The sequence below is a fragment of the Malaclemys terrapin genome, chromosome 14 (assembly GCF_027887155.1).
Source record: "Malaclemys terrapin pileata isolate rMalTer1 chromosome 14, rMalTer1.hap1, whole genome shotgun sequence".
Classification (NCBI taxonomy): Eukaryota; Metazoa; Chordata; order Testudines; family Emydidae; genus Malaclemys; species Malaclemys terrapin.
The window spans coordinates 33,955,779-33,981,775 of NC_071518.1; the positions used below are offsets into that span (position 1 = coordinate 33,955,779).

Below are 25,997 nucleotides of genomic sequence, written 5' to 3' on the forward strand. Positions count from 1 at the left end.
AGCGTGGGGCACGGGTCACTTGCTGGAATATTCTCTGCATCTTGAAGTCTTTAAACCATGATTTGAGGACTTCAATGGCTCAGACACAGGTTTGATACAGGATTGGGCAGGACCGCTCGGGGTGGGCAAATGGGGCAATTTGCCCAAAGGCCCAGGCCCCGCAGGAGCTCCCACGAGAATATAGTATTCTATAGTATTGCAACTTTTTTTTATGGAAGGGGCCCCTGAAATTGCTTTGCCCCAGGCCCCCTGAAGCCTCTGGGCGGCCCTGGGAGTGGGTGGGTGAGATTCTGTGGCCTGTGTTGTGCAGGAGGTCAGACTAGATGATCATAATGGTCCCTTCTGACCTTAAAGTCTATGATTCTATGATTTATATTTATTTTTAAGCACAACAGATGCGGTGAAAGAGGATGACACAGCATAGCTGTGAGAGTGGCCAAGGAATTTCAGCTCTCTATGCCTGAGTTTACCCATATGTAATGGGGCTGTAATACTTGGCTAACTCGCAGGGGGCATTGTGAAGTTTAATTATTGAAAAACAAAAAGGGGGAAAAAACCACTTTGTAGAGCCTTAGCTCAAAGGCACCCTTACTTTCTTATCTATGAGGCCAAATGAATTCATATCCACAAAGTGCATTTTGATCATCTGAAGGGAGGTGTTATAGATTGGCAAAGTACTCTAAGGTTTTCCCTACACTAGAGATTTCAGCCATTGGTGACACAGCCACTGGTATAGGTGCACTGATGCAAATCCCTCACGTTTGTAACTGGGATAAGTGGCAGGGTGAAAACTGCAGTTTATTTTGGCTTTGCCTGTCTCCTGGGCTGGGGCAGTTTCACTCATGGCTGTAACCGGGGATATCTCCTGTGTTTTACAGTGATTAGGGGTAAGAGAAAAGCATGACAAATAAAGCCTAAACTTCTCTTTTAGATACGTGAAGGGTCGGGGAGCAGGAGGAAAGGGTCAAAGGAAAAACACAGACTCAGGGATTCTGTCTGAAACAACCACTCTGCGGGTTTTCTCACAAATGAGTCACTTAACTGAGGTGGCCTGCCAATCACAGGGGGAGCTGAACAGTACTTAATACATTAGAGATACTTTGAGGTGCTCAGATAAGAAAGGAGGCTGCCCCTATAAGAATGGCCTTTTGTTATGGGTTTCACTGTCCGGGGCTGAAGGACAGAACCCAAGTAAAGCGGATGTGATCGCTGAGCCCAGGCAAAGTAATATTAATTTTGCGCAGTCTAAGCAATAGAAGCAGCCATAGAGGTGAGACGCTGGAGAATGGCAAAATGGCTCATCTGAACAGCTGGTTATACATTTTCTGTCCGTTTTTTTTTTAAATTAAAAGTAGCTTCTTTTCTCAATTTTTTTTTTATAAAAAATGTATTTCATTTGAAATTTTCCAATATTTGGGCAAACAAAAACTGAAAAACATTTAGTTTTTTTGAAAGAGTTTCAGATTTTGTTGCTATTCATGAGAAATTAGAATATTCCTATCAACATTTAAAAAAAGAAACAAACAAAATTATTTTTAAAAACACGAGGAAAATACATAGTGATTTCTGGCCATTAGGATCCGATGGGGCACCTAGATAGAAAAACGGTGCGGGAGGAAGGGTCACCGCATTCGCTAGAGCTGTGCCATTAGGATTTTTTATGAACAGGTTAATGGAAAAGTTACTGACGTTTTGATCAGTGTAAAATAAACTTGTCCATCCCAGAGGAGGTTGCAGAGTAACATCTGCTTTATGTGACATGTGTCAGGGAAGAATTTTAATACAGTGTATAGGACAATGGATGAGGAGGTTGAAGGCCTGGATTCTATTCCTGTCTCTGCCACTGACCTACACTGTGACCTTGGGAAAGTCACTCTGCCTTCTTGTGTGTGTGTTTCCTCCAGTATAAAATGGGGAAAATGATATTTGGCTTTCTCTGTAAAGTGCTAAAAGATTGGTGGTGTGGCAAAAGCTGGAAGCTTTTGACCAGAAAACAAAGAAGAAAATGTGATAAACCCCACATGCTCCAACTCCTTAAAAAGAGAGCTGGGTGATATGGTTTGGTTGTCATTTAGCATCAGCATCAATGCTGCTGTCCCCCCTCCCCAATCCTTTGCCATTTTTATTTTAAACAATGGGGAAAACTTTATCATCATGGCGGCAGCAGAACCATCTCTGAACAGTGACAATTTTAAATGTATCCATTACGACAGCTAAATTAATAGGGAGCCCGTCTGGATAAGACCAAAGCAAGGAATTCACACCCACTGGGAACTAGCTACAGGATGTGTCTTGGGGTGGCAAGTTGGGCTTGGGACTTTCTTTTAAAATTATTTTATGAAATGCAAAGCAAAGCTTTTATTTTTTCTCTTTCCCGTCTCAAGCATAGAATCAAAGAAGTGTAGGACTGGAAAGGCTGGAGAGGTCTTCTAATCCAGTCCCTTGCACTCAAGGCAAGACTAAGAATTATCTAGACCATCCCTGACAGGTGTTTGTCTAACCTGGTCTTAAAAATCTCCATGGACGGAGACTCCACAACCATCCTGACAATTAGAAAGTTTTTCCTAATGTCCAACCTAAACCTCCCTCGCTTCAATTTAAGCCCATTGCTTCTTGACCTATCTTCAGATGTTAAAGAGAACAATTTTTCTCCCTCCTCCTTGTAACAACCTTTTATGTACTCAAAAACTGTTATGTCCCCCTCAGTCTTCTCTTCTCCAGACTAAACAAATCCAATTTTTCTAATCTTCTCTCATAGGTCATGTTTTCTAAATTTTTGTTGCTCTTCTCTGGACTTTCTCCAATTTGTTCACATCCTTCCTGAAATGTGGCACCCAGAACTGGACACAGTACTCCAGTTGAGGCCTTATCAGTGTGGAGTGCAGCAGAAGAATTGTTTCTCATGTCTTGCTTAAAACACTCCTGCTAACACATCCCAGAATGATGTTTGCTTTTTTTGCAACTGTGTTACACTGTTGACTCATATTTAGCTTGTGATCCACTGTGACCCCCAGATCCCTGTCCAGAGTACTGCTTCCTGGGCAGTCATTTCCCATTTTGTACGTGTGCAACTGATTGTTCCTTCCTAAATGGAGTACTTTGCATTTGTCCTTATTGAATTTCATCTTATTTACTTCAGACCAGGGCCGGCTTTAGGCCGATTCCCCCGAATCGGGCCCTGCACCTAAGAGGGCCCCTAAAGAAGAGCGCCTAACTTAGGCGCCTTTTTAATTTTTTTACTCACCCGGCAGCGGTCCGGGTCTTCGGTGGCACTTCGGCGGCGAGTCGTTCACTCGCTCCGGGTCTTCGGCGGCATTTCGGTGTCGGGTCCTTCAGTGCCGCGGAAGACCTGCCGCTGGGTATTTGAATCGGGTGCCGCACTTCCTAAAGCTAGCCCTGCTTCAGACCATTTCTCCAGTTTGTCCAGGTCATTTTGAATGTTAATCCTATCCTCCAAAGCATTTGCAACCCCTCCCAGCATGGTATCATCCACAAACTTTATAAGTGTTCTCTCTATGCCATTTTGTAAATCATTGGTGAAGATATTGAAGAGAACTGGACCAGGACCGATCCCTGTGAGACCCCACTCATTATGCCCTTTGATCTTAACTGTGAACTACTGATAACTACTTTCTGGGAACGGTTTTCCAACCAGTTATGCACCCACCTTACAGTAGCTCAATCTATGTTGTATTTCCCCAGTTTGTTTATGAGAGGGTCATGAGAGACCATATCAAAAGCCTTATTAAAGTCAAGATATGCCACATCTACTGCCTCCACCCTATCTACAAGTCTAGTTACCCTGTCAAAGAAAAATGTTAGGTTCGTTTGATATGGTTTGTTCTTGAAAAATCCATGCTTACTGTTACTTATTATCTTATTATCTTCTAGGTGTCTGCAAACTGATTGCTTAATTATTTGCTCTATTATCTTTCCAGGTACTGAAGTTAAGCTGACTGGTCTGTAATTCCCCGGGTTGTCCTTGTTCCCCTTTTTGTAGATGGACACTATATTTGCCCTTTTCTAGTCCTCCAGAATCTCTCCCGTCTTCCTTGACTTTTCAAAGATAATCGCTAATGGCTCAGATATCTCCTCAGTCCGCTCCTTGAATATTCTAGGAGGTATTTGATCAGGCCCTGGTGACTTGAAGACATCTAACTAGTCTTAAGTAATTTAGGCAAGCTAGATGTCAGTAATTTAGACAAGTTAGACATCAAAGGCTAGAGGGGTAAAAACATTTAAATTATTTATCTGAGGGGAAGGGTGGTGCCTTTTAATCCTTTGTGCCTCTCCTCTTAGAACCAGTTGCCTAAGGCACTGTGAAAAGAAATATGTACAGTGGTTAGATAAGGCCTTGGCTGGGAGCTGGAAATAAGAGCTCACGGAGTCTCAAAACAAAGGCATAATTCTTCCCTTAGAGGCACTCCTGCAACTGCATAGACATGTGAGGGGTGCACAGTCGTACCCTAGGGCAGAACTGGATCCTGTGCTTGCAAAATTCCCTTGGGCTTCTGTTACTGTAAAAGCTGCGTGACTGCACTTGACTTAACTGGAGCGCTCATAGCTTAGTGATTCACCACAATGGCTCACATAGCTCCGAGGTCCATCTACCGTCAGAAATAATGAGGCTACAGTCTTCTTGGAAGGATTTGACTCACTGGATGCCTCTGGGGAGTAGATGGTGACGTGGAATCTTTCACCTCTAGATCTCAGTGTCCAGATCATGTTTGTGGTGGCAAATGTTGGTCCTGTTTGACCGAAGAGAAATGAGCTGGACATTATTGTCTTTGTGCTCTGTGCTGTACAATATACAAAAAGAGAGAATCCCTGGCCCTGAAGACCTTATATTCTTGAAGATCGATACATAAGGAATGGGACAGAATAGGGTCCCCCGAGGTATGGATACATTTTCCAGGGGCCTTAGAGAAGAGCAGATTTTTAGGAAGGTGTTGAATAAAGGCAGTGGGGGCTAGGCAAAATTGGGATAGGAAAACCATTTTCTAAGTTTTAGTGGTCTTGTAGTACATAATAGCCAGGTGTCATGTCATGGAAGCGACAACATTTGGCATTTAATTTGGGCTATTGTGAATAGTCTCAGCACAGATACCAAGGACTGATGGCAACTCAACTACTCCCTCACCTTTAGTGATGCTATATCCAGGTCAGGGTTGAGCCATGTAGGCAGGGCACTGGCGGGAGCTTGTCCTGCTGTTGCCCATGTTATGCATGGTGCCGGTAGGGGACCCTTACTTGTGATGCAGGTAGGGGATGTCTCTGGACTATGTCTGGTTCTGCAAATCAGAACGAAGTGTTTCCAAAGTCATCAGTGTCAGGCTGCATGTTATCATTCAATAAAGGGATGCAAGCCTTTGCTTTTTAAGTTGCTAAAGCCCATAGTCATAAGCATAAATTAGCCTCTGCTATGTGTGGAGGGGAGGCGATGCATTTGGGATAACCAAACCAAAGCTTAGCATTATGTACCACATAGAGTGGGTGTAGAAACAAGATGCTTGGGTTGGTCTTTCAGAGCTTCAGATGGAACAATAGTCTCAGCTGACTGCTTCCCTGGGGTTGGTGAGAGACACGTCAGCACCAGTAAGGAAATGTCCCTTGTCCAATAAAACATGCAGTCTTTTTATATTTATTTTTACTGGAATTAGATGAAACACTGAACGGTAAAAGCACTGTCCTCGCCTATGGAATAAATCACTCTGGGCATGTTCCAGTAATTACATAAATGGCAGGAACATGAAGTACTAATTTGTGAAACAGGGCAAAGTGCCAGGAGAGTTTGGCATGGAAGGTTCACCTAAACCTATACCAGAGGCATAGATGGAGGCTATAAAGATGCATATAAAAGTAAAGATTCTCTCCTTCTGTCATGAATGGCCTGCAGTGCAAAGAGCAGAGAGAATTCTGACAATGAAGATGATATTTTGTTATTTAAGATCAGAACACAGCAGGACCAAATCCACCTCTCAATGGCTTCAAGCACAGGCATACATATAATGGAGGAGAATTTGACCTGAGATTTTCTTTGTTGAGGCCATTAAAACCTCTAGCAACAGTAAATAGTTCATGGGCAGGGCAGCAGATTTGTTTAGGACATTCTACAGTTGTTCCACACATGGAACATCCATGGATTTTCACTGGAAGCTCTGTGCATGGACTTGTACCCTGAGAAAGTATATAATTACCCTGCTGTGCCAGTCCCAAGGAATAAACTATCCTGCGTGACCAAGGAAAGAAAACGTGAAACTGGCAGTGAACACGCTGGGGTTAGCTGAACCACCATCTAAGATGATTGGTGAAGGGAAAAGGAACTACAGCCCAGAGCAAAGTCTGTCCCTATTTCATCAGGCCACAGCCTTGTCAGCTGATATTGGTCCCATGGCAAGACTTCCTTGTGCACTTAGGAGAAATTTTGTTTAGTCACTGACACAGCATGAAAAGTTTGTTTGCATGGAGCTTTTGGGCTGCGTTTCACTTTATGCCCAATATGGGTGCCAGTAAGGCAAGAGTTAACCCATAATGTGCCAAAACGTGGTGCTCAAGATCACAAGCCCTTATTTTGCAAACAGCTTGTTCTTTAGGAAACACAAGCTCTCTACAGAACTGGGGCATTAGTGTTGGATTCACGCGGGCCTCTGTTAGATCGTGTGCTGTTCTGGAATTATTCTGGATTAATTGAGGATGGCAGTAAGTCTTACATTCTGTTGTCTGTCTGGGTCTGAACTTTAATATTGAATTTCTCTATTTCTAATAGCAAAATTTTGAAAGAGTTTAAGAGGGAAAAAAAGAAGTCCTTGCAATTCACCACCTGCTTGATTACTGGACCTTCCCTTTTGGTTTCAGAAATCTGCATCCATCTGCCATGCTGCACAGAGGCAATCTTTTCTTCAGATGCTACTAAGATTGCACGCCATATGCCTTGCAGCAATGTAAAGGGAGGTAATGAATGCCTACCTGTGCAAACGGCCTACAGACTATTAGCTTGTAAAATATTAAGCTTTGTGCTGGAGAGAGGCTGGAGCTGAGCAAAAAGAGACTTAAATGTACAGTTCTGGAGTGTTTGTGCCAATTCTTAGCACAAAGTAAACTGAAGTTTTGGAGTTAGAGAAACCACCTCAAAACACTGTTTGCTAGAGAATATGGAAATCCCACTGACATTCTACACAATATTTACATGTCAAGTTTTCCTCTGGGGCGTATTAATCTGAATCACACTCCTTACAAGATTGTCAACATTGACTAAAAATGAACTGGTGATCATAAATGTACTTGTGGGTCAGAGGCTGCTTGACTAACTGCAGATTATGCAATTGCTTCCTCTTCTGGAACATACCAGAAGACACAGACAGACTGCATTAGACTCAGAATGAGATCTGTGTTCAGTTCCACCCTCCCGTTTCCCATGGACAGAAGGCTCACAAAAAGAGGAACAGAACAGAACAAAACTTGAATGGAGTCAGTGAAATATTTACATTAGGAGAGTGATAACAAAAGCAAGCCCAAAATAAGCTATTTTCAATGGTCCTGCAGTGGAGGCAAATAAACTGAAAGTGACACTATGTGCTATTGCAATATTAAGTCATTTTCCAGGGCAGGATCGCTTTGTCTGCAAAAATAAAATAAAGGTTGTAGATGGGAAAGAAATCCTGGATTTATTTACAGGGTGTGACATTAAATAAATCTGATTTTCCCTAAATGTAGTAGAAATTGTGTATCAACTCATCTCTCACACAGAGGATGGCCCAAGCAATCTTAGCTTTGCAGATGTTGATCAGTTAGCAAGAACAAACGGGACGAATGCCCACTTTTGCCAAAAAAGTAGGGACGGCTGGGACAGGGCTTAAAAAAGGGTCTATCCTGGCCAAAAAGGGGTGTATGGCCATCCTAGGGAGACCACCTGAGGGCCAGATCTGGCAACCCTAAAGCATGTAAGAAAACTTTACTTTTAAAAGTAGCTTTTAGTGACTTAATTGTTAGTTTCCACAAGGGTTGCAGGATCTTCCCCTGATTAAGGCAATCAAAATGTGGCCCCACATATTTATAGGCTGGAGAGAAAGTACACATCTACCCCAATATAACGCGACCCGAAATAACATGAATTCAGATATAACGCAGTAAAGCAGTGCTCCGGGGGGAAGGAAGGGGGGCCCGTGCACTCCGGTGGATCAAAGCATGTTCGATATAACGTGGTTTCACCTATAATGCGGTAAGGTTTTTTGGCTCCCAAGGACAGCGTTATATCGAGGTGGGATGTAGTAACATCCATCCATACACCATGAACAGTGTATAAAGGAGACATTGTTTAGCAATGATGTAATTGAATTCTTATAGCCGCAACAAGTCAGGTAACAGGAGAAGAGGTCAGAGGGGCAGTCCCAGAAATGGGAAAAGCACCTTAAATAGCTGTTTAAAATAAACTCTCTACATGAGGAATTAGCAAACCCCTCATTACTGAATAAGTAAAACAGAAATATTGAATGTGGCCATAACAAGCGAAAATCTGTGTTTGGACTTATGTAGAAATAAACGCAAACCCTAGGTTTTAAGAACCATTGAACTATGGGGAAACTCAGAGTAGAGCCTAGATTTATATCTGAGCTTCGTGGCTCAGGTCCAGTTGGGGTTACATGAATCAACATGGCCTGAATCAAACATGGCCTCTCAAACTTAATCCAGTCACTTTCACTAGGATTTAACTTTACTGTATTTTTATGGCAATAAGTGTGACACATGTTAAGTTAAAGAGAGAAAAATTCTTATGGGCCCTTGTCAGGGGGTTCGGTGTCTGAGCCCAGCAATATCTCCCAGTGGCAAGAGTCCATGGCAGTGTTGCCCAGCGGCGAGAGTCTACAGCCAGTGGTAGGGGAACCCAGGCCCTGCCTGCTCCACCGAGGGCTCTGTGACTGGTCGGTCAGATATGCAGCATGGCACCAGGGTCACTTCCTACAACTTTCGTAGTCACCTCCAAAGTTGCAACAGGGGTTGGCTTATCACCTCATAGTAGGTGTTCTCATGGACAGTGATCTGGAGGCCCTTCTCCTTCACTCGTGGCCATCTGTTCCTGGTCTCCATGGGGTCTTCTGCAGCTGTGCAGCAGGGTCTGGTCCAGGTGGTGTGGAGCACCAGCAGCCTTTCTACAGGAGCTACCAGCATAGGGCCTGCTCCTGTGCTCTGTCCTCCCTGAGCGAGCTGGGCTGCTTCCTTGTGTGCTCTGCCTCCACTATGAGCATGCCCAGCAGGTGTGGCTGGCCGGGGCCTTCTTGGCTCAGAGCTGCTTGTTAACCTTTGGTTCCCCAGTGTGGGACTTATACACCCCCTCACATACCCTCCCCCTAAGGCTAAGACCCAAGAGCGGGTCCAGAAATTGGCATTTCTGTATACCTTTACTGGGTGATGGAGTACCTGGAAGTCATAGTGTTGCAGGGAAAGTTACCACCTCATGATCTGGGTATTGGTGTCCTTCATGGAGTTTAGCTAGTGGGATGGAGTGTGGTCTGTGACGAGTAGGAAGGAGTTCCCTAGGAGATAATGGCGAAGTGCCTCTATGGCCCATTTCACAGCCAGATCCCTCACCCCCTCCTACACCGCAACCCCCTGCTTCAACCCGCAGCCCCCTCCCACACTCCAAATCCCTTGGCCCCAGGCTGGAGCCCCCTCCTGCACCCCAAACCCCTCATCCCTGGCCCTACCCCAGAGCCCACACCCCTAGCCAGAGCCCTCACCCCCACCCGCACCCCAAGTCCCTGCCCCAGCCCAGTGAAAGTGAGTGAGGGTGGGGGAGAGTGAGCCACCGAGGGAGGGGGAATGTAGTAATCAGGGGGTGGGGTTTGGGGTATAGGTGGGGCCTCCGGGAAGGGCCAGGGTTTTGTGCGATTAGAAAGTTGGCAACCCTAATTGTAAATGATGGTCTTGAGAGCACTGATCTTCAGTAGATTGCACAATATCTGCATCAATCTGGATGAAAAGTTGGACCCCTGGTCTGCCAGTATTTCACTAGGGGGCAGTGGTTTGTATGTAATATGCACTAGCCAGCTTCTTACAATAAAGTGTGGTTGAAATTCAAAATATTACCCAGAAGGGGAGGACATTTCAATCCCCCCCCATTTTTTTTGATCAGCTGTAATTACAATACTGCTGACTATACATAGTCCTAAAAGATCCTTCAGTTTTAATGAAAGCATGCTGTGCTATCCTGCCACCCTTATTAATTACAATAATTATTGCTGTGTCGCCTAGGTGTTTTAAATAAGAATAAAACTCCAACCACCACCACAATAAGCCTCAGATTAATTTACACAAGACTCTTAAGCTAAAAATAAAAAAGAATTAAATCTATTCAGTGTTGGATTCTTGTCATATGGGAGCAACAGAGGCATGGTTCCTTTAAGGCTGTTTTTCACCATATTTATTTCCTTTATGCTGTCAATTTAACAACACTAAGTGACTCTGCATAGTTCATTCATAAACAGGGTAAGCTAGGTAATGTTGCTGACTCATGCTTATGAGCGATTTTCCTAGTCCCTCCCACCCCGGCTTCCACCCCACCCCCTTAAACTAGAACTGGTTGCCTACAATATTTAACAGCTGTCTTGGAGCTGGGAGCAATATACAGTTAAGACGCATGGTGTGTTCTGCTGCTCTACAAATACAGGCACTGATACACAGACTTTTTCCTTCTCATCAGCTTCATTTCCTGAGGTAAGAGGACTGTAGATGAATAAAAGAAGCTTTATTAGCCAGGCATAAGTAGCATATTGCTTTCTAGAATAGCACGAGGGAATGCTTTTAGAAAGAAGGTGTCCGCTTAATGAACCACATACCTGGATTGTTCCTCATGTGTGTCTATGGAATGCTTTGTAATAGAATCACAAGAATAAGACTGACAAGGAGGGTCAGGTAATATCTTTTGTTGGACCAACTTCTGTTGCTGAGAGAGAAGCTTTTGAACTTACATAGAGAAGAAATGCAAGCAGAAAGATTCTATTAAAACTTTAGAAGGATGCAGTAAACTTTAAACTGCACTCAACTGTTGGAAGTTTCAGTATTTTAAAAAAATGAATGAAATCAAATGACATTACAAATAGCTGCCTGTGAAATTGAGAGAAAAAGAAATCAACAACTGATGGAAACTGCTGTGTTCATGACAAGCTTATCCTGCTCCTGTTACACCTGAATCTCACAGAAACACCTGCAAGCTGCTACATTATTTATAGCTGCACTGCCCTTCTTAAAATCTCTCCATGTGTTGTACTGGCCTAATTTTATGGTCCTTACTTAAGTAAGATTCCTGTTGATGACTCTGGGAGCTTTGCTTGTTCAGGGCAGCAGAACTTGGCTCTTGCTACTAAAGTTGCTCCAGTGTATTGCTAACAAATCACTGCTTTCTCTCTCTCCCTTCTTTGGATTTATAATTCATTTCAGTTGTGCAGCCTGGAAACACTAGGGTTCACATTTGCTTGCTTTACATGAGTGCTACCTTTTAAGTCCAATGGGAGTACATGTGTAAGGAGAGCAGGATTTGGCCCTAGATGGATAAGTTAGGCACTTCTCCTAGCCAGATCAGTTATGTAACATTACCTAAGCAGTGAGACACATTGGTGGCAATGAGGGGACGGATGCTGGCGCACACTAATAATAGAACAGAAAGCACTTCCAGATTGGGGTGGGAGGTGGGTTGCAGGGAGAGGAACATTTAAGGTGGAATCCTAAATTAGAAGCCAATACTATGAATGGAATCATTGCGCTGGCTGAGTTTGAATACTGGGTGTTCTGTTTTACATAAAGGAAAACAACCTAGTTTCTTTTAAAAAGAACAGGTGTACTTGTGGCACCTTAGAGACTAACAAATGTATTAGTCTCTAAGGTGCCACAAGTCCTCCTGTTCTTTTTGTGGATACAGACTAACACGGCAGCTACTCTGAAACCTAGTGTCTTTTATTTGATCAGTTTCTTCCCCTATTGCACTTCCATAGCAAGTTCAGTATAAACCCTGGGGAAACTCCCACACACCTTATGCACTTGTACAATGCAATGCCACTGAAGGTGAGTAGGATTTGACCTGCTATCTGGATTTCAATGGTGGGAATGAGTCCTCTCAGTATTGAGTGATCCAAAGATTTTGTCTTTGGTTCTAATGGCATGAAAGAATTTTTCCCTCCTGTGTCTTCAGCAGTTTCTATTCTATATTTAATGTATTGCGCTAAATCCTGCTTTCCATTGATGCAAATGAATGTAAGACATTTGCAAAGGTGTAAACTGGTGCAGAACTTGGCGCATTGGTGTTAGCTTTCTTCTTATAAAACAGGTAATGACTATAAACCATACAGGTGCCAGATCTAGAGCAGGGAGGGAATACTTCTTTCATCAGTAGAGCTGTGCTAGGATAACTATTAACAACCGTGATGGAAAATAAGTTTGCATATTACTCTGCCCAATAAGGAAATGGTATCCGGAGGCATCAGTCACCGAACTTTATGCCAATTTCATTGCGGTGCATCTAGCTAAGGAGGTACACTTGGTTTTTATTCGATCTATTTTAGTGCTAGTGTTGTCTAATCTGGGTTTGGATCGAAGACCTCCCTGCAGTGTAGCCAGTGATACGACTCTTGCCAATAACTCTGGGTATAATTCCCACGAATGTCTCCTTCCTTTCGCATATCAAAAGCCATAGAAGGGGGAATTGACTTATCACGGGTAGTCCACAGCTCCTGCTGTAGAGGTGGATGATAGCAGAACAGCTGGAGGCCAAGGCAACCTGCTACTGAGGGAGGCAAAACTACACCGCTGGTTCTGGCCCATCTTGCCCCACCTATGTCCCCTAAAAGAAGCACTTTAGCAGCAGTCGCAGCAGCAGCATGATATTATCTTATGCTGTGTTGCCAGTGGCTGGTTCACGGTCCATTGCCCATCCACAGAGAACGTGCAGCCATTTCATCAGCCGTGTTTCTGCAGACGGTTGGAGAAATACACACTGCTGTCTTTTAGGGACTTTGTATCCCTCCTCTTCCCCCGCTTAATCTAAAGAAAAGTCATTCTAGTCTGAAGGTTCATGGTTTGCTCTGCTAGGAAACGTAACCCAGACTTGTATGTTGTGTGGAACAGCCATGGTGTGAGAGCTACTGCCACTCTTCAGGCAAGCACTGACCATGTCAGCTGCATTATAATTTGTGCTGCTTGAGAGAATATCGTGCTGTGTAGAATGGCAGTTCCAACTCCCTGGTCTCACACAGCCACCCCACCTGCTTAGCGCTGATCTCCTGCAATTGCATCTGGGGAGGCAGGAGAGAGGTGGCTGCATCGTAGGGAGTTAGCCGTGTGCCTGTTTCTGATTAGTTCTGGCACGTGGTTGGAATGCCTTATCCTTCAGCAGCAGGGAACAGTCATTGTGAGTAGGAGGGTAACACGTCCGCATATAGTGCGGTGCTTTTTGTCAAGGCTACAATATGAGACACAGCCTGAAAGCGGCATAGACAGACGTGAAAAGGAAGGACTAAGGTGAGCTATCAAGAGAGGAAGTGACTTAGAGGCAGAGTGGGAAGGAAGATCTGTCCAATTAGACAGTCTCCAGAGTTAGATTCCAGGGAAAGTTATTGTTAATTTAGTTTAGAAATTCACCATGCCACGGTCTGTGTGTTGGTGCTGCCTCTGGGCATACTAGGATCTGAGCAACACTAGTTGTCCTGCAATAGTTAAAGTTATGACCGTGTTTTCCTCTGACAGTGCCCTATTTATAGAGGACTTATAAAAACAGGCCTTGGGCTGATAAAAGCCTGAGGACTTTACACTTGTTCTAGTCCATGATTTCTATAGTTAGAGCCTCTTGTTTTTTGCAAATGTGAAATAACACAAAATTAAATCAAAAACCGAAGTATAAAAGGAAAAACTCGCCTTGCAGCAGCGGCTACTGTGGTTCCTGTCCTGCAGGGGTGGGTCTGGCTTCCCACTCTGGGCAGAGCAAGCTGCCTCACCCATAAGTGCTGGAACTAGTGGGGTTAGGGGTGCTGCTGCACCCCGTGATTTGAACTAGTAATAACAACTCGCATACATGGTTTCCACCTTCCGCCCCCACTCCCCCATTATAAAAATTGTTCCAGCACCACCTGTCCCGTGGGGCTGGGCCCAGCTCCCTGCTTTGGGCATTGTGACTGGGCACATGGGATCGAAGCATTGCTCGGGTTTGGCCTGCCTGCCCCTCCATCATGACGAGGGCTGGCTGGGTCCAACCTGTGCAACGCTGGGCCCCCGTGTGGCAGGTGGCAATGCCCAGAGCAGAAAGCTGGGCCCAGCCATGTGGGATGGGAGCAGCAGGAGCCACCACGGTGGCGTGAATGTGTGGCCGGCTCACTCTGCAATCCCCTCCCCTGCCAGGGCTCCCACCTCCCCAGGGGCAGGACTCAACACTCCCTCCCCCCTCAGCAAATACAAAGAACCCCCCTCACCTCCCCCCCCCCACACTAAAGTATAAAAAATACAGAAGAATTTCACAAGCTCAAACTGAGCCTTTTCACAGGATCATCTAGTTCACCATTAGATGCTTCATGCATAACACTTACACACATTTAGTAGGCAGCGATCAAATGTTACTTAATGTCACAATAAATCATCGAGTTTCTTTCACCGGTAGATTAATAATCGTTAAAGGCCAATCGATATCACTAGAGTTTTGAGGCAGAAATATAGATACCTATCTGTGCTAATTCCTAATGACCAAGTAAGCATGGACTCTTGGGTATCATTCATTTCCAGATGATGGAATGCTGTCAAAAGAAATGGTACAAAGCAAAGGGTAGCCAGGACTTGATTCCTTCTAGAAGATCCATGATGCTTTTGTTTGCTCAGATGGGAGATGTTACTGGCTAAAACTGCATGTTTGTCTAGTTTTCCCTTGCATGAAAACATTTGCTATTTTGTCAGCGCCACCCACCAGTGTTACCTTCTTCAAAAAGTTAGTGAAATGCCTACTTTTTGCCTTTACCAGTGTCAAAGCTGTCTTGCTTCTTGCCATTGGTCTGTCTACCTATTGCATTTAAAAACTGGTTTTTGATGCCCAGAAGTAAGATATTAACTTCCCTTCATCTTTCGTGCAACATGGCTGAAATTCACTTTTGTGCAGATGTTCACCGTAAAGACGATGCACAACTTAAATGGTACATAGGCCTTGCACTTCCTCTCTGCTCAGGGGTGAGTTTTACCCTTTTGGAATAGTTAGCATCTTCTGTCCCAGAGCTGGCTACATTTCAGAGGCAAATTATTCCAAAACACAGTATATGTGAGAATTAGCACATGAATTGGGATCCTGCCAGAGGAAAGGCAGTAGGTAAAAGACTAATATTACAATTCATTTATGGTAAAGGGATATATTGTATAGTACAGGAGTATCAGCTTCTCCAAGACTAAATTCAAAAAACTTGATTACTAGATTTTTTTTTTTTTTTTTTTTAACTTCAAGGTAAAATTTGTGTTGCTGCTTGTTCAATCTGCCGGGAACTTAGTAGGTTCTTGCATTAAGTAGTGAAGTAGACTTCAGTTGAAATGAACTGTTGCATAAATTGGATGACCTTTGTGGTGAAAGGATTATGTCAAACATTATGACATGCCAAGCTTGTTTGGGAATGTACAGCACGCTTACCAAAGATCTTTTTACACTCAATGAAGAGACGAGACTGCCCCGCTGAGCCACGTCATTCCATTCAATGAATTCTGATAGGTTTTCAAAATTATGAAGGTGTTAATTTAATATTTTCATTTTCTGGAGGCTCGCTGAAGATTTCTGTTGAGAACACTTGTCTAGTCCTAGTAACCACAGCGAATTTGTAAGTCTTTCTGGTCTCAGTGGATTAGCAGCACTGAAAGTACAGATGACTAATACAAATTCATTCAAACAACTTTGGAATTATTTATTTATGGTGGGGAAAGTCACTGCAGCCTCAAGATAGCAGTGAGTTAGGCGTGGCTAGCTTGCACTTAGTCTACATGCCTAGTCACTATGCTGGTCAATTAAAGTTGACAAGAGTGACAGGACAGGTAAGGGCTTACCAACCAGTCTCACTCTTATTCTCCTACTCAGTCACTAGGAGATTGGCTGATAAGTTTGTTATTCGTCTCTGGATGGCTTAACAAACTCTGATTCAGAACTCTGCATGTACATGGGATCTCTGTGCTGTTAAGGAATTAACAGATGGACATAAATAGTTTCCACTCCATGAATGTGACAGTAACACCTGTCATTGCAAGAGGACAAGGATATTGCTTTTAAAAGAGCTTGTTAACGACTGCACCCAGTGGTTTAGCAGTTCAAATTACTCAGAAACCTTTAGCAATGTGATGGGGCATTTTTGAAAATGATGCCAATGGCTTTCAAGTCTTCAAGCAGAAGTTTAGACTCAATGCTCCATGAATGTGCAAACTTCTCTAAAAAGACAAATGTCACAAGAACCTCATTGAAGAAATATTTTGTGTTTGTACAGCAGCTTGGAAAATTACCAAATAGCCCTCGAAGTCACTGTAACAAGAACTTAGCCCATGATGTATAGTGATAGGAGAAGGGAAGCTTTTGCTACAACTCACCTGCAACATTCCCTGTTATTTGAATCCTTGGCCTATCTTGAGTAGAGGCTGGCACTTGTATCATGTGGGCCAAAAAAGTCCATGAAAGACTAAGACAAGGACATCTTTTGTTTATGGCATAATTAGGATTTGACCTTAGGTTTCCAATACAAAATTTACACTTATACTTTATGGGAGTTGAAATTTAACTCCATTCATGTAAAACGAGGATAATATTTTAGATCAGCTGCTACAGAGGGCTATGAAGAGGAGAGAGTATTTGTTATTAAAAAAGGATAGTTAATGGTTGCCTTTTTTTATCATTACAGGTAGATTTCTGGTCCTGAATCCTTTCAGATGTGAAGATGTATCCAGTGTTGAACAAATGCCCAAATAAAAGTGATTCCAAACCACTTCCCATTGTTGTTATAGGTAAATAATATTTTGGCGATGTAATCCGTGTTCTCCAGTGCTGGAGTCTTACTAAGACAGACTATATCTGACATCCTCATGCATTGTTCCGAAAGCTGGAGTTCGATGGGCTTTGGTTCAGGTTTACACAGTGAAAACTATGTGAAGTAGTTTAATTTTTAAAACAGCTGTTTGTAGGAATGCAAAAGTGATGCTCCTCTTAGTTTGATGTTTGGTGAGTGAATCAGAAACAGGAGCTTCTTGTTTTCAAATGCCCTCTTGGAGGTTAGTTAGACATGCTCACTCTTCATATCAGTTGTGTCACTGATGTGATCAGCTATGACAGATCAGAGGCTTCTCTGGCATACAGGAGTCATTCCCTTTTCACTCAAGCTTGTGCTTAGGTGCCTTGCTAAATTAAGATATGAGCCCCATTGACTCTCTGGAAAGTCAATGTGCTTAAATGCTGTGCTAGTGCTGGGCTTGTTCTGTGCCCACCATCTAAACCAGGGTGAAATTCACCCCTGTGGAGTGAGCCCATACAAGGTTCATGCACTATAAAAGTTTCACTTAATCCTTTTTATCGTAGTTTTGTGAGGTGAACGCTTGTCCCTGGGGGCTGAATCCTGAGAGGCATTTTTAGACAGACAATTGAGAAGCTTTTTCTTGGGATGGGATTGGTAAATTCTTGGTACTACCATTTAAAGAGTCCAATTCCAAAACAAGTTTAACTTAAAGACCACTCTGAGTGTTGCCAGTGCAGAGATTTCCCCGCCCCCTGCCCAGGAGAAGGGAGGCTCTGGTTTTCTGAACAGCTCCCTAGGAACATTGCCAGCTGGAAATTGCTGGAGAGTACTCCAGGGGTTGGCTATACTGGTTCTGTGACAGCTGAGAGCTCCCTCATGCCAGGGCAATCAGTTGATCAGATCCAGCACAAAAGCAGGAGTGTATCTGGCCTACTTTATGGGACTTAAAGATTCATATTTATAACCACCGCTTTGTCCATAACTCTGTCTCATGTAGCCAGATGCTGCTCAGGAACTCTGACATAACCCCAACAGTAGAAGAGCAAGTTAAGGATGACTTGTACCCTGGTTCTGTTTCAAGTTAATGATTGGGTTTTTATCTCCATCAGTTTTGCACTTGGCTTTTGCTCTAATCTAAGTGAAACAGTGTTAGGAATAGAATTGAGAAGTGGCCTTTGCTCCCAGCAATTCATTGCTCCCAGAGCAGGGATTATGTCAACAGTGCTATGAAAGTGCACACAGAACGTTACAAGCTGCTGTGTCACCCTGACTGTTTTTTCCAGCACTGCATTATGTAATGGTGGTTACTCAAGAGCAACAAAGCTTTGAGCTGTAGAGGCTGATAGCTAGTTATATAGACACTGTAAAATATTAAACCTATTGGAAAACAGCCATGTGAAAACTTTCCACACTCTACTCCACTGTACACTAACGCAGAGTGTGTATATTCGCTTCTGAAGCCAGTGGTTGGGTGGGCGGTAGGAAAGTTTTAGACATCCAGCTATTTGTTCAAAGTGTCATACTTTGAGGGATGATGGTGGTGGGGGAGGGTGGGCTCTTTGCCCAACCTCCAGCTCACTACTTGCTTCCAGTGACTAGAAGGAGAGAAAACAAAGGTGGGAGAGAACTAAACCTATAGGGCTGATTGGAGACCTAGTGTAATCAATAGCAACTCCATTAGCTTCATTTAAATCAATCAGTCAACAGGTTAGAGAGCGTCCAAATTTAAGGTGAGAAACTTGGCCAGTTTCTTTGACTTGTTCAGAACGGGGTCTTCTGCCAAATCAGTGACCAGTATCCAAGTGATTAGAGAATTGGCATATGAGGCATTGTGTGCCCACCCCCTGCTCCACATATCTTCCGTGTCACATAGCAGTAATTGAGATGAGTCTAGGTCTGAATTCCTTGGCCCTGCCAGGTAATCTCCAGAAAATACCCGAAAGTGAGCAATAAAGATCCTACATCTCTTCCTAATAACCTACTTGCTTCAGAATGACTGTAGACAGTGGCATTGAGCAGTAGGCACCAAGGACTTGAACCTGCTGTCTGATGTATGGCAGCACCACTTCAGCTCTCGGAAATTAGCTACCCCATGTGAATGTACATCATAGCAGTGTCTGATTTTTCCTTCAAGATTATGAAGTGATGCAAGTTGCATTTAGGCAGGAAAGAATGAAGCCTTAACTCTTCTGGGGTTTGAGCCCAACCCCCCCTTTCATCCATACACAAATCACTCTGACGCAGGTCCGCAAGCATTCAGGATGTGGGTATTAGGACCCTGCTAGGGGGTGGGTCAGAGCCTAAGTCCTGCTGTGGCTTGGGTCCTGTCATTTTGCAGTGTGGACTCAGGTCAAGCTGTAGACCTGAGTCAGAAGGTTTGTGTAGTGCAGTGTGGACCCCTTGGCACAGCTGTGAGATCTGGGTCCAGCAATTGTAAACCCAGGTTTACAATTGAATGTGGGTGCTCAAACACAGGCTTGGAAACACTGAGTCCACAAGTATGGGTCCCACAGCTCTGGATGTAGTGTATAGACGTACCCTCAAAGTCCAAGAGCAGGTTTAATTCCTAAACAGGAACATCATCCTTTGAAAAATGCAGCTCTCTTCCAAGCCTGCTATTTTTGCCCATGTTTGACAAAGCACTAGCTTATTAGAGTGTCAGTAGTGCTAAGAGGTCCCAACTGGAATCAGGGCTCCAGGGTGCTAGGTTTTGTACTTAGATCTTGTAAGAAACAGCCCCTGCCCTGAACAGCTTACAATACACCTAGATATGACAGACAAAAAGGGAAACAGAGAAGTGAAATGATTTGCCCAAGGCCATGCAGCAGGACCGTGGTTGACTTGAGACTAGAACCCAGTTCTCCTGAGTTGAAGTCTATCCCTGGATCATACTGCGTATCTGATGAGATGTTTTACAAAGGACTATTGTTCCAACCTCAGTGATACAATATTATTTTAATTTGTTTGTTCAGGAAATGGTCCTTCAGGAATTTGCCTTTCCTACCTGCTGTCTGGTTATATCCCTTACATCAAAAGGGGCTCTGTTCATCCTCATCCTATTCTACAGAGGAAACTAGAGGAAACACCAGAAGTCCCCATTATAGACCAGGTTTGTATCAAATGAATTTGCCTTTTAACAGGAAGAAGTAGATAGAACACATCACCACCATCATATGCCCAGAGCATGCTGTCAACAGAAGCCTTAAGCATGGGTTAATTTGTTTCCCAAATCATCACGGTATATAGGGCCAGCACAAGGGCTGTGCACTGCTCAAATCTTCCAGACAGGGCTTGTGTGACATGTAGGCCTTGTTCTGACTAAGTGAAGTTCAGCTCTACTGAGCACCTAGTGATATTACATTACTGCTGCATTTTGAAGTGATCTCATGTGTTCTATGATGCAGGCTCTAAGTATCTGCCCTGTCTTTTAGGATCTGGAGTACCTGTCTGAAGGTTTGGAGGGACGATCCCAGAGCCCCGTGGCTCTTCTTTTTGATACTCTGCTGCGTCCAGATACAGACTTTGGTGGAACTGCAGAATCTGTCCTCACTTGGTGGCACGAGACCCACAGGGCTATTCCCCATCTGGTCCTTGGCAGAAACCCTCCTGGGGGTGCCTGGCATGTATGTAGACATGAATGCTTAAGCTTATGAAATGTGTATTACAGAAAAGTCAGTATCCTGATTAGCTTGTTCAGCCCTTTACATCTTTAATCAGCCAGACAAGCAGGATCTCTGCTTTTAGACCCACCGAAAAGTGAGCTGGTTTGAATGCGCAGGGGAGATTTTTCCCTCCCAGCCCACTACTGCCGTTTGTTCCATCCAAACATCTGGATCCGCTGAGGTCCCTTGGCTACACTAAAATGTGATTTACTGGAACTTAATAGAACAGTGTTCCTGTTCCATTAGTGCTTAATTCCTTTCATTTTTCAGTTGCTTAACTCATTCGCTGTTTGTTCTTTCAGTTTATTGAGGGATCTATGATCACTCTGAGCCAAGGGGAATGGATGGGGCTTCCAGACCTTCAGCTCAAAGACTGGATGAGGAAAAAGAGAAGGTGAGGAGACTGATGTGATATTACTTTGTCCCAAAATCCTTTGGCTATTTGGAAATATCTGGTATGAAGTCCAGCTGGCTACCTATTATGGCCAGTTTCAGGGAGTGGAAGAAATCCCCAAGAAAAATCTATTTGGTATTCAGTGCTGGTGGTATAAAATTCAGAGTAACTCCATGGACCGCAGAGCAGTTAGTTCTGAATGTACACTGGGGTAACAGAATATGGCCAGCAGTTACATTTAAAAATCTGAATTAATAGGTGTGGAAACCATAATTTTTGGATAGTGTAGCCCATTTGTATTGTCCCGCATTTACAAGTATTCTAATCAGACAGATATACAGTGGGACAGAATGTACAGTGTAACCATTCAGATGTGAGATTGCAAATACTTAGGCTACTTTTGCTTTTGTTAGGTCTATAGCATTTACGTTCTAAGTCTGGAAAAGCTCACCAGAAAAAATAAAATGGAAGTGATAGGGAGGGTAGTCAAGGATAAATATGTTGCCAAAGTTTTTGTGGGGTTTTCATACCAGACAATATTGCCTCTTCCAATTATTCCTGATAGTCAGTGAGCCTGACTGTTCAGACTTGTGTATTAGGAGTAATATGAAATGAATTGAATTACTCCCTAGTTTTACACTAGAGAAGAGAATGCAGGCCCAGTTTCTCCATTAATGCCAGGGTAGATAGCCCTTCAATACATGCAACAAAGGAGGGAGCCTCTGAATTTCACTGTTCAACCATCATTTATAATATCCTTTTACAGGGGCCTCAGGAATAACAGAGCCACAGCAGAAGACATTGCTCAATATTACCAACATTATGTGGCAAAGAAAGGGCTGCAGAAGAATTTTATCTGTGGGACTGTTGTGACATCTGTGAGGAAAGTGAGCCCAGATGTAAACTCCAGCTATGCACAGCAGGATCCTGAGGGGAACAGTGACTCCATCTGGGATTTCCCTGAGAAAGAAGATGACCAGATTGCTAGTGGAAATCTCTTCCAGGTGGATGGATTCATCAAAAACACTAATGGTCATCAGCAACCCTTCTCCATCTATGCAGAGAATGTGGTTTTAGCCACAGGAACATATGACAGTCCAACCAAGCTTGGAGTTAATGGAGAGGACCTTCCTTTTGTCCATCACAAACTCTCTGCCCTTGAAGAAGCAGTGAAGAACAAGAGGGTTGGCATGACATCAGATCCAGTCTTGATTGTAGGTGCCGGGCTGACAGCTGCTGATGCAATTCTCTTTGCTCACCATTGCAACATCCCAGTGATCCATGCCTTTCGCAGAAGGGTCAACGATCCAGGCCTCATCTTCAATCAGCTACCCAAAATGATGTATCCGGAGTACCACAAAGTCCACCAGATGATGAAAGAACAGTCAGTTGCTTGTCCTGGGCCATATGAATGTTACATCAGCCTTCCTGAACATCATGTCTTGTCCTTTACAGAGGACAAGAAGTGTGTCTTCCAGGATAAGAGTGGTCACCAGAAAGTCTTTAACATTTCTATGGCTTTTGTTCTCATTGGATCAAACCCCAACCTCTCCTTCCTACCAAATAATGGCATTGACTTGGCAATTGACAATGAGCAGCCAGTCAACTCCAAGAGGAACCCCATCAACGTTGACCCATTTACCTATGAATGTGTTCAGGAGAAAGGGCTTTATGCTGTGGGACCATTAGCAGGGGACAACTTTGTGCGTTTCGTGCAGGGAGGGGCTCTGGCAATTGCCAGCTCTTTGTTAAAGAAAGCAAACAAAAATCCTCCTTAACAAACAGATTGCCCTAAGCCAAAATCGTTCAAACAGGTGATTCCTCTTCTCTTTGAGAAGTAAGGCATTTGACATGTACACTTTCCCCTGCGGTGCTCTCCAGGACAGTGCAGAGTCACCAAACTCTCAGTGGGTTCATTTGGGAAGGATAAATCAGCAAGTACATGGTTTGGGATTTAAATCTCAATGTTGCCAACATTTCTACCTTGTTAAAAGGTTGAATTTAAGTGCAACCAAGGGAAGCAGCCCCATCCCGGCAGAGCTTTGCACTAAGGGAATGGGGAACTTGCATCCTAGCTTGGAATAGTTGGGGGCAAAGCAGCAATCACTTCACTGTATAAATGTCTTGCAGCTGGTTGAAAAGAGTTCTCAACATTTAACTATTTTCCTGGTGGCCATATTGGCAAGCCCCGTGTTCAGTCTTTTTCGAATGTTACTGGATAAATACTGGTAATACTACACAACACAGTTGTTGCTGTTTCATGTGCTTATGTGGCACAGCTCTGTTGTTCTTGCTATGCAAAAGTCCATTGAAAGCTGTGCTGCAAGTGTTCTATGCACCTAAACCAGAATTCTGCAATTAGAAATTGTCACAAAAGCATTGCCTAAAGGGCTGCTGTAACCGTTATCTTCTCTTGCAAGGAGCACCACCACCATGTTCTGTATGTCCTATCTTTGGATGCAGCACACTTGTGTATCTGTCTTAGGAGGACTCCTTTTTCAAATAATGGTACAAATTTACTCCTGTTGAGTGCACAATCTTTAAAGAGCTAGGAGGCAGAATGATCGAGAGTGTAACAGTGTTGTATTCTTAGACCTCTTTAGAGGCACCAAAACCAATTTATAAAGAGGAATTATCATTGGTTTGTGAGAACTAGATTAATACGCTGCCCATGTATGATCCTTTGAATTCTTCCTGCTCAATGGAATTGAATGTTTTACCTTGGGAAGCTTTACATTACATATTGTAGTATGGATTCCCAATATAGGATAATCTTTCAGAAAATGTGTTCTGTAAATCAGAAATGGCATTCCACAAATTGTTCTTGAAAGTGAAGAATTGCACAATTGCTTTTTAGTTATTAAATTGCTTTGTTCTGTTTACTTTTTTATTTGAATTTTTCATAATGTAGAAGAGATCTTAGATTAATACCGGAAGAAAGTGTTCACTCTAGATTTCTGGATAACTGTGTAACAAGATCTACCTGCATTTGAACAATGGCCCTGATCCTGCAAGGCCCCTGTATATGGACTTCAATGGGAGTTCCACATTCAGAGAGATTATAGGGTCAGGGCCGATTGTGTTCTCCATATAAGGCCTGACTATGCTCTGCTTAGTGGAGCAAAACTTTCATTGACACAGCAAGATGTGCAGAATGAGACCCAAAGAGGCCACTTTACTGTATGTGGAAGTTGATGTGAAATCCTTTCACATAGCTGCTTACCTGGCATAATCTGCTGCTTCACTAAGTGCACACAATGCCAGCAAGTCTCTCCGAAAAGTTACACACACAGAGAAAGTGTTAGTTTGTAACTGCCTGGCCCCAGAAGTTTTTAAGCAAGGCAGGTTTAAGGAACACACACATTGCTGCTGTCTCTTAGCAATGTTGTACAGCACTCTGGAAACTAACTACTTTTTGTATTTTCTAAATTAGCTGTGTTAATTTTGTATGTGTAACATGTTTAAATAAAATAATTTCAAACTTACTCCAAGTGAGTTCACTTATTTGAGCTGTAGCTGAATCACTGACCCAGGTGGCATGACGTATACGTCAGGCGTTATGCGAACCATTCATCACAAGAATTACTGTTAGGGTCCAGGAAATTACTAAAGTGGATTTACAAATAATTATCAAAAGGGAAGCATTGCTCGTGGTAGTTTGACTTCATGAGTCTCCCTTGGTCAAATGAGATGAAAAGCAACAAACAGAGAAGGTATTGATGATTTTCATGAGGTTATAAAGCACCCTGAAAAGAAAGCAAGCCAGATCTTGCCCTGTGTCTTTTTTTTCCTGCATAGATCCTGTGCTCGGCCCAGTAAGTCAGCTGTGTACAAGGGAGTTTTGCAGGAGTCTAGCAGACATGGAATCCCTCGCCCGCTTGAAGTGACCACTACTAGTCCCATCTTCCCATCTTGGGTTTGCCAGTGCATGCATTGATTCACTGGTCTTGTCACACTCGACCTAGTTTGCCCTACAGCAGACCTCTGTGGCTGGGGTGGAGGGAGTCCCCACAGAGCACAGCATGCGGCTTCACATGCCTTGCTCCCAACCACACACAGATGATCTGCACTTTTGCTGCTACTTTCAGGGCCTTCTACAAATCAATTTTGACAAATGGATGGCAGGGTGCGGGGGAAAGGGGTGTTTAATTCTCCACTTCACTGAAGTCTCTGGAAAAGGACAGGGGTGCTGGAACAGTTTGTATTGTGGGGGTGCTGAGAGAGCATAAGAACGGCCAGACTGGGTCAGACCAAAGGTCCATCCAGCCCAGTATCCTGTCTACCGACAGTGGCCAATGCCAAGTGCTCCAGAGGGAGTGAACCTAACAGGCAATGATCAAATGATCTCTCTCTGGCCATCCATCTCCACCCTCTGACAAACAGAGGCTAGGGACATTCCTTACCCATCCTGGCTAATAGTCATTAATGGACTTAACCTCCATGAATTTACCCACTTCGCTTTTAAACCCTGTTACAGTCCTAGGCTTCACAACCTCCTCAGGCAAGGAGTTCCACAGGTTGACTGTGGTCTGTGCCATTTGAACCAAACTGTAAACCCTGTATATGATGAAAAACACTTCAAGCCAGGGGGTGTGGCAGCACCCCTAGATCCAGCACCTATGGAAATAGGATGCACAGAAACTCAGACAATGAGGGTTAACAGTGTACACCTATCTTCCACAAAGCTATAGTACAAGTAAACAACACAGTATCCCAATTAATATGTATGGGGCAGAAGGCTCAGGGGTTCTGATGTATCACAGGGCCCAACCCCCATTGGTCCCCAGGGCTCTGTGGGGGGCCAAGGCCATCAGTGTATTGGTGTCTCTGCATGGGCCCCCGGAGACCCTGACAGCATAGCTCTGATGAGATTGCACTTGCACAGCATATTCCCCACCCCCTACTATGGTTTCTTCTGGGATCCTCCTTAAAAGCTATTCTTACTAT

At 43.7% G+C, this 25,997-nt stretch overlaps 1 protein-coding gene across 1 annotated transcript; it reads left to right on the forward strand.

Moving 5' to 3' along the window:
• Positions 1–10,620: 10,620 nt before the first annotated feature.
• OSGIN1 (oxidative stress induced growth inhibitor 1) lies at positions 10,621–24,535 on the forward strand. Its single transcript, XM_054049335.1, has 6 exons — positions 10,621–10,710; positions 16,887–16,989; positions 19,967–20,103; positions 20,426–20,617; positions 20,959–21,050; positions 21,817–24,535. The coding sequence occupies exons 2-6, from the start codon at positions 16,923–16,925 to the stop codon at positions 22,826–22,828; spliced, it is 1,500 nt and encodes a 499-aa protein (XP_053905310.1). The 5' UTR covers positions 10,621–10,710; positions 16,887–16,922; the 3' UTR covers positions 22,829–24,535.
• Positions 24,536–25,997: the final 1,462 nt, after the last annotated feature.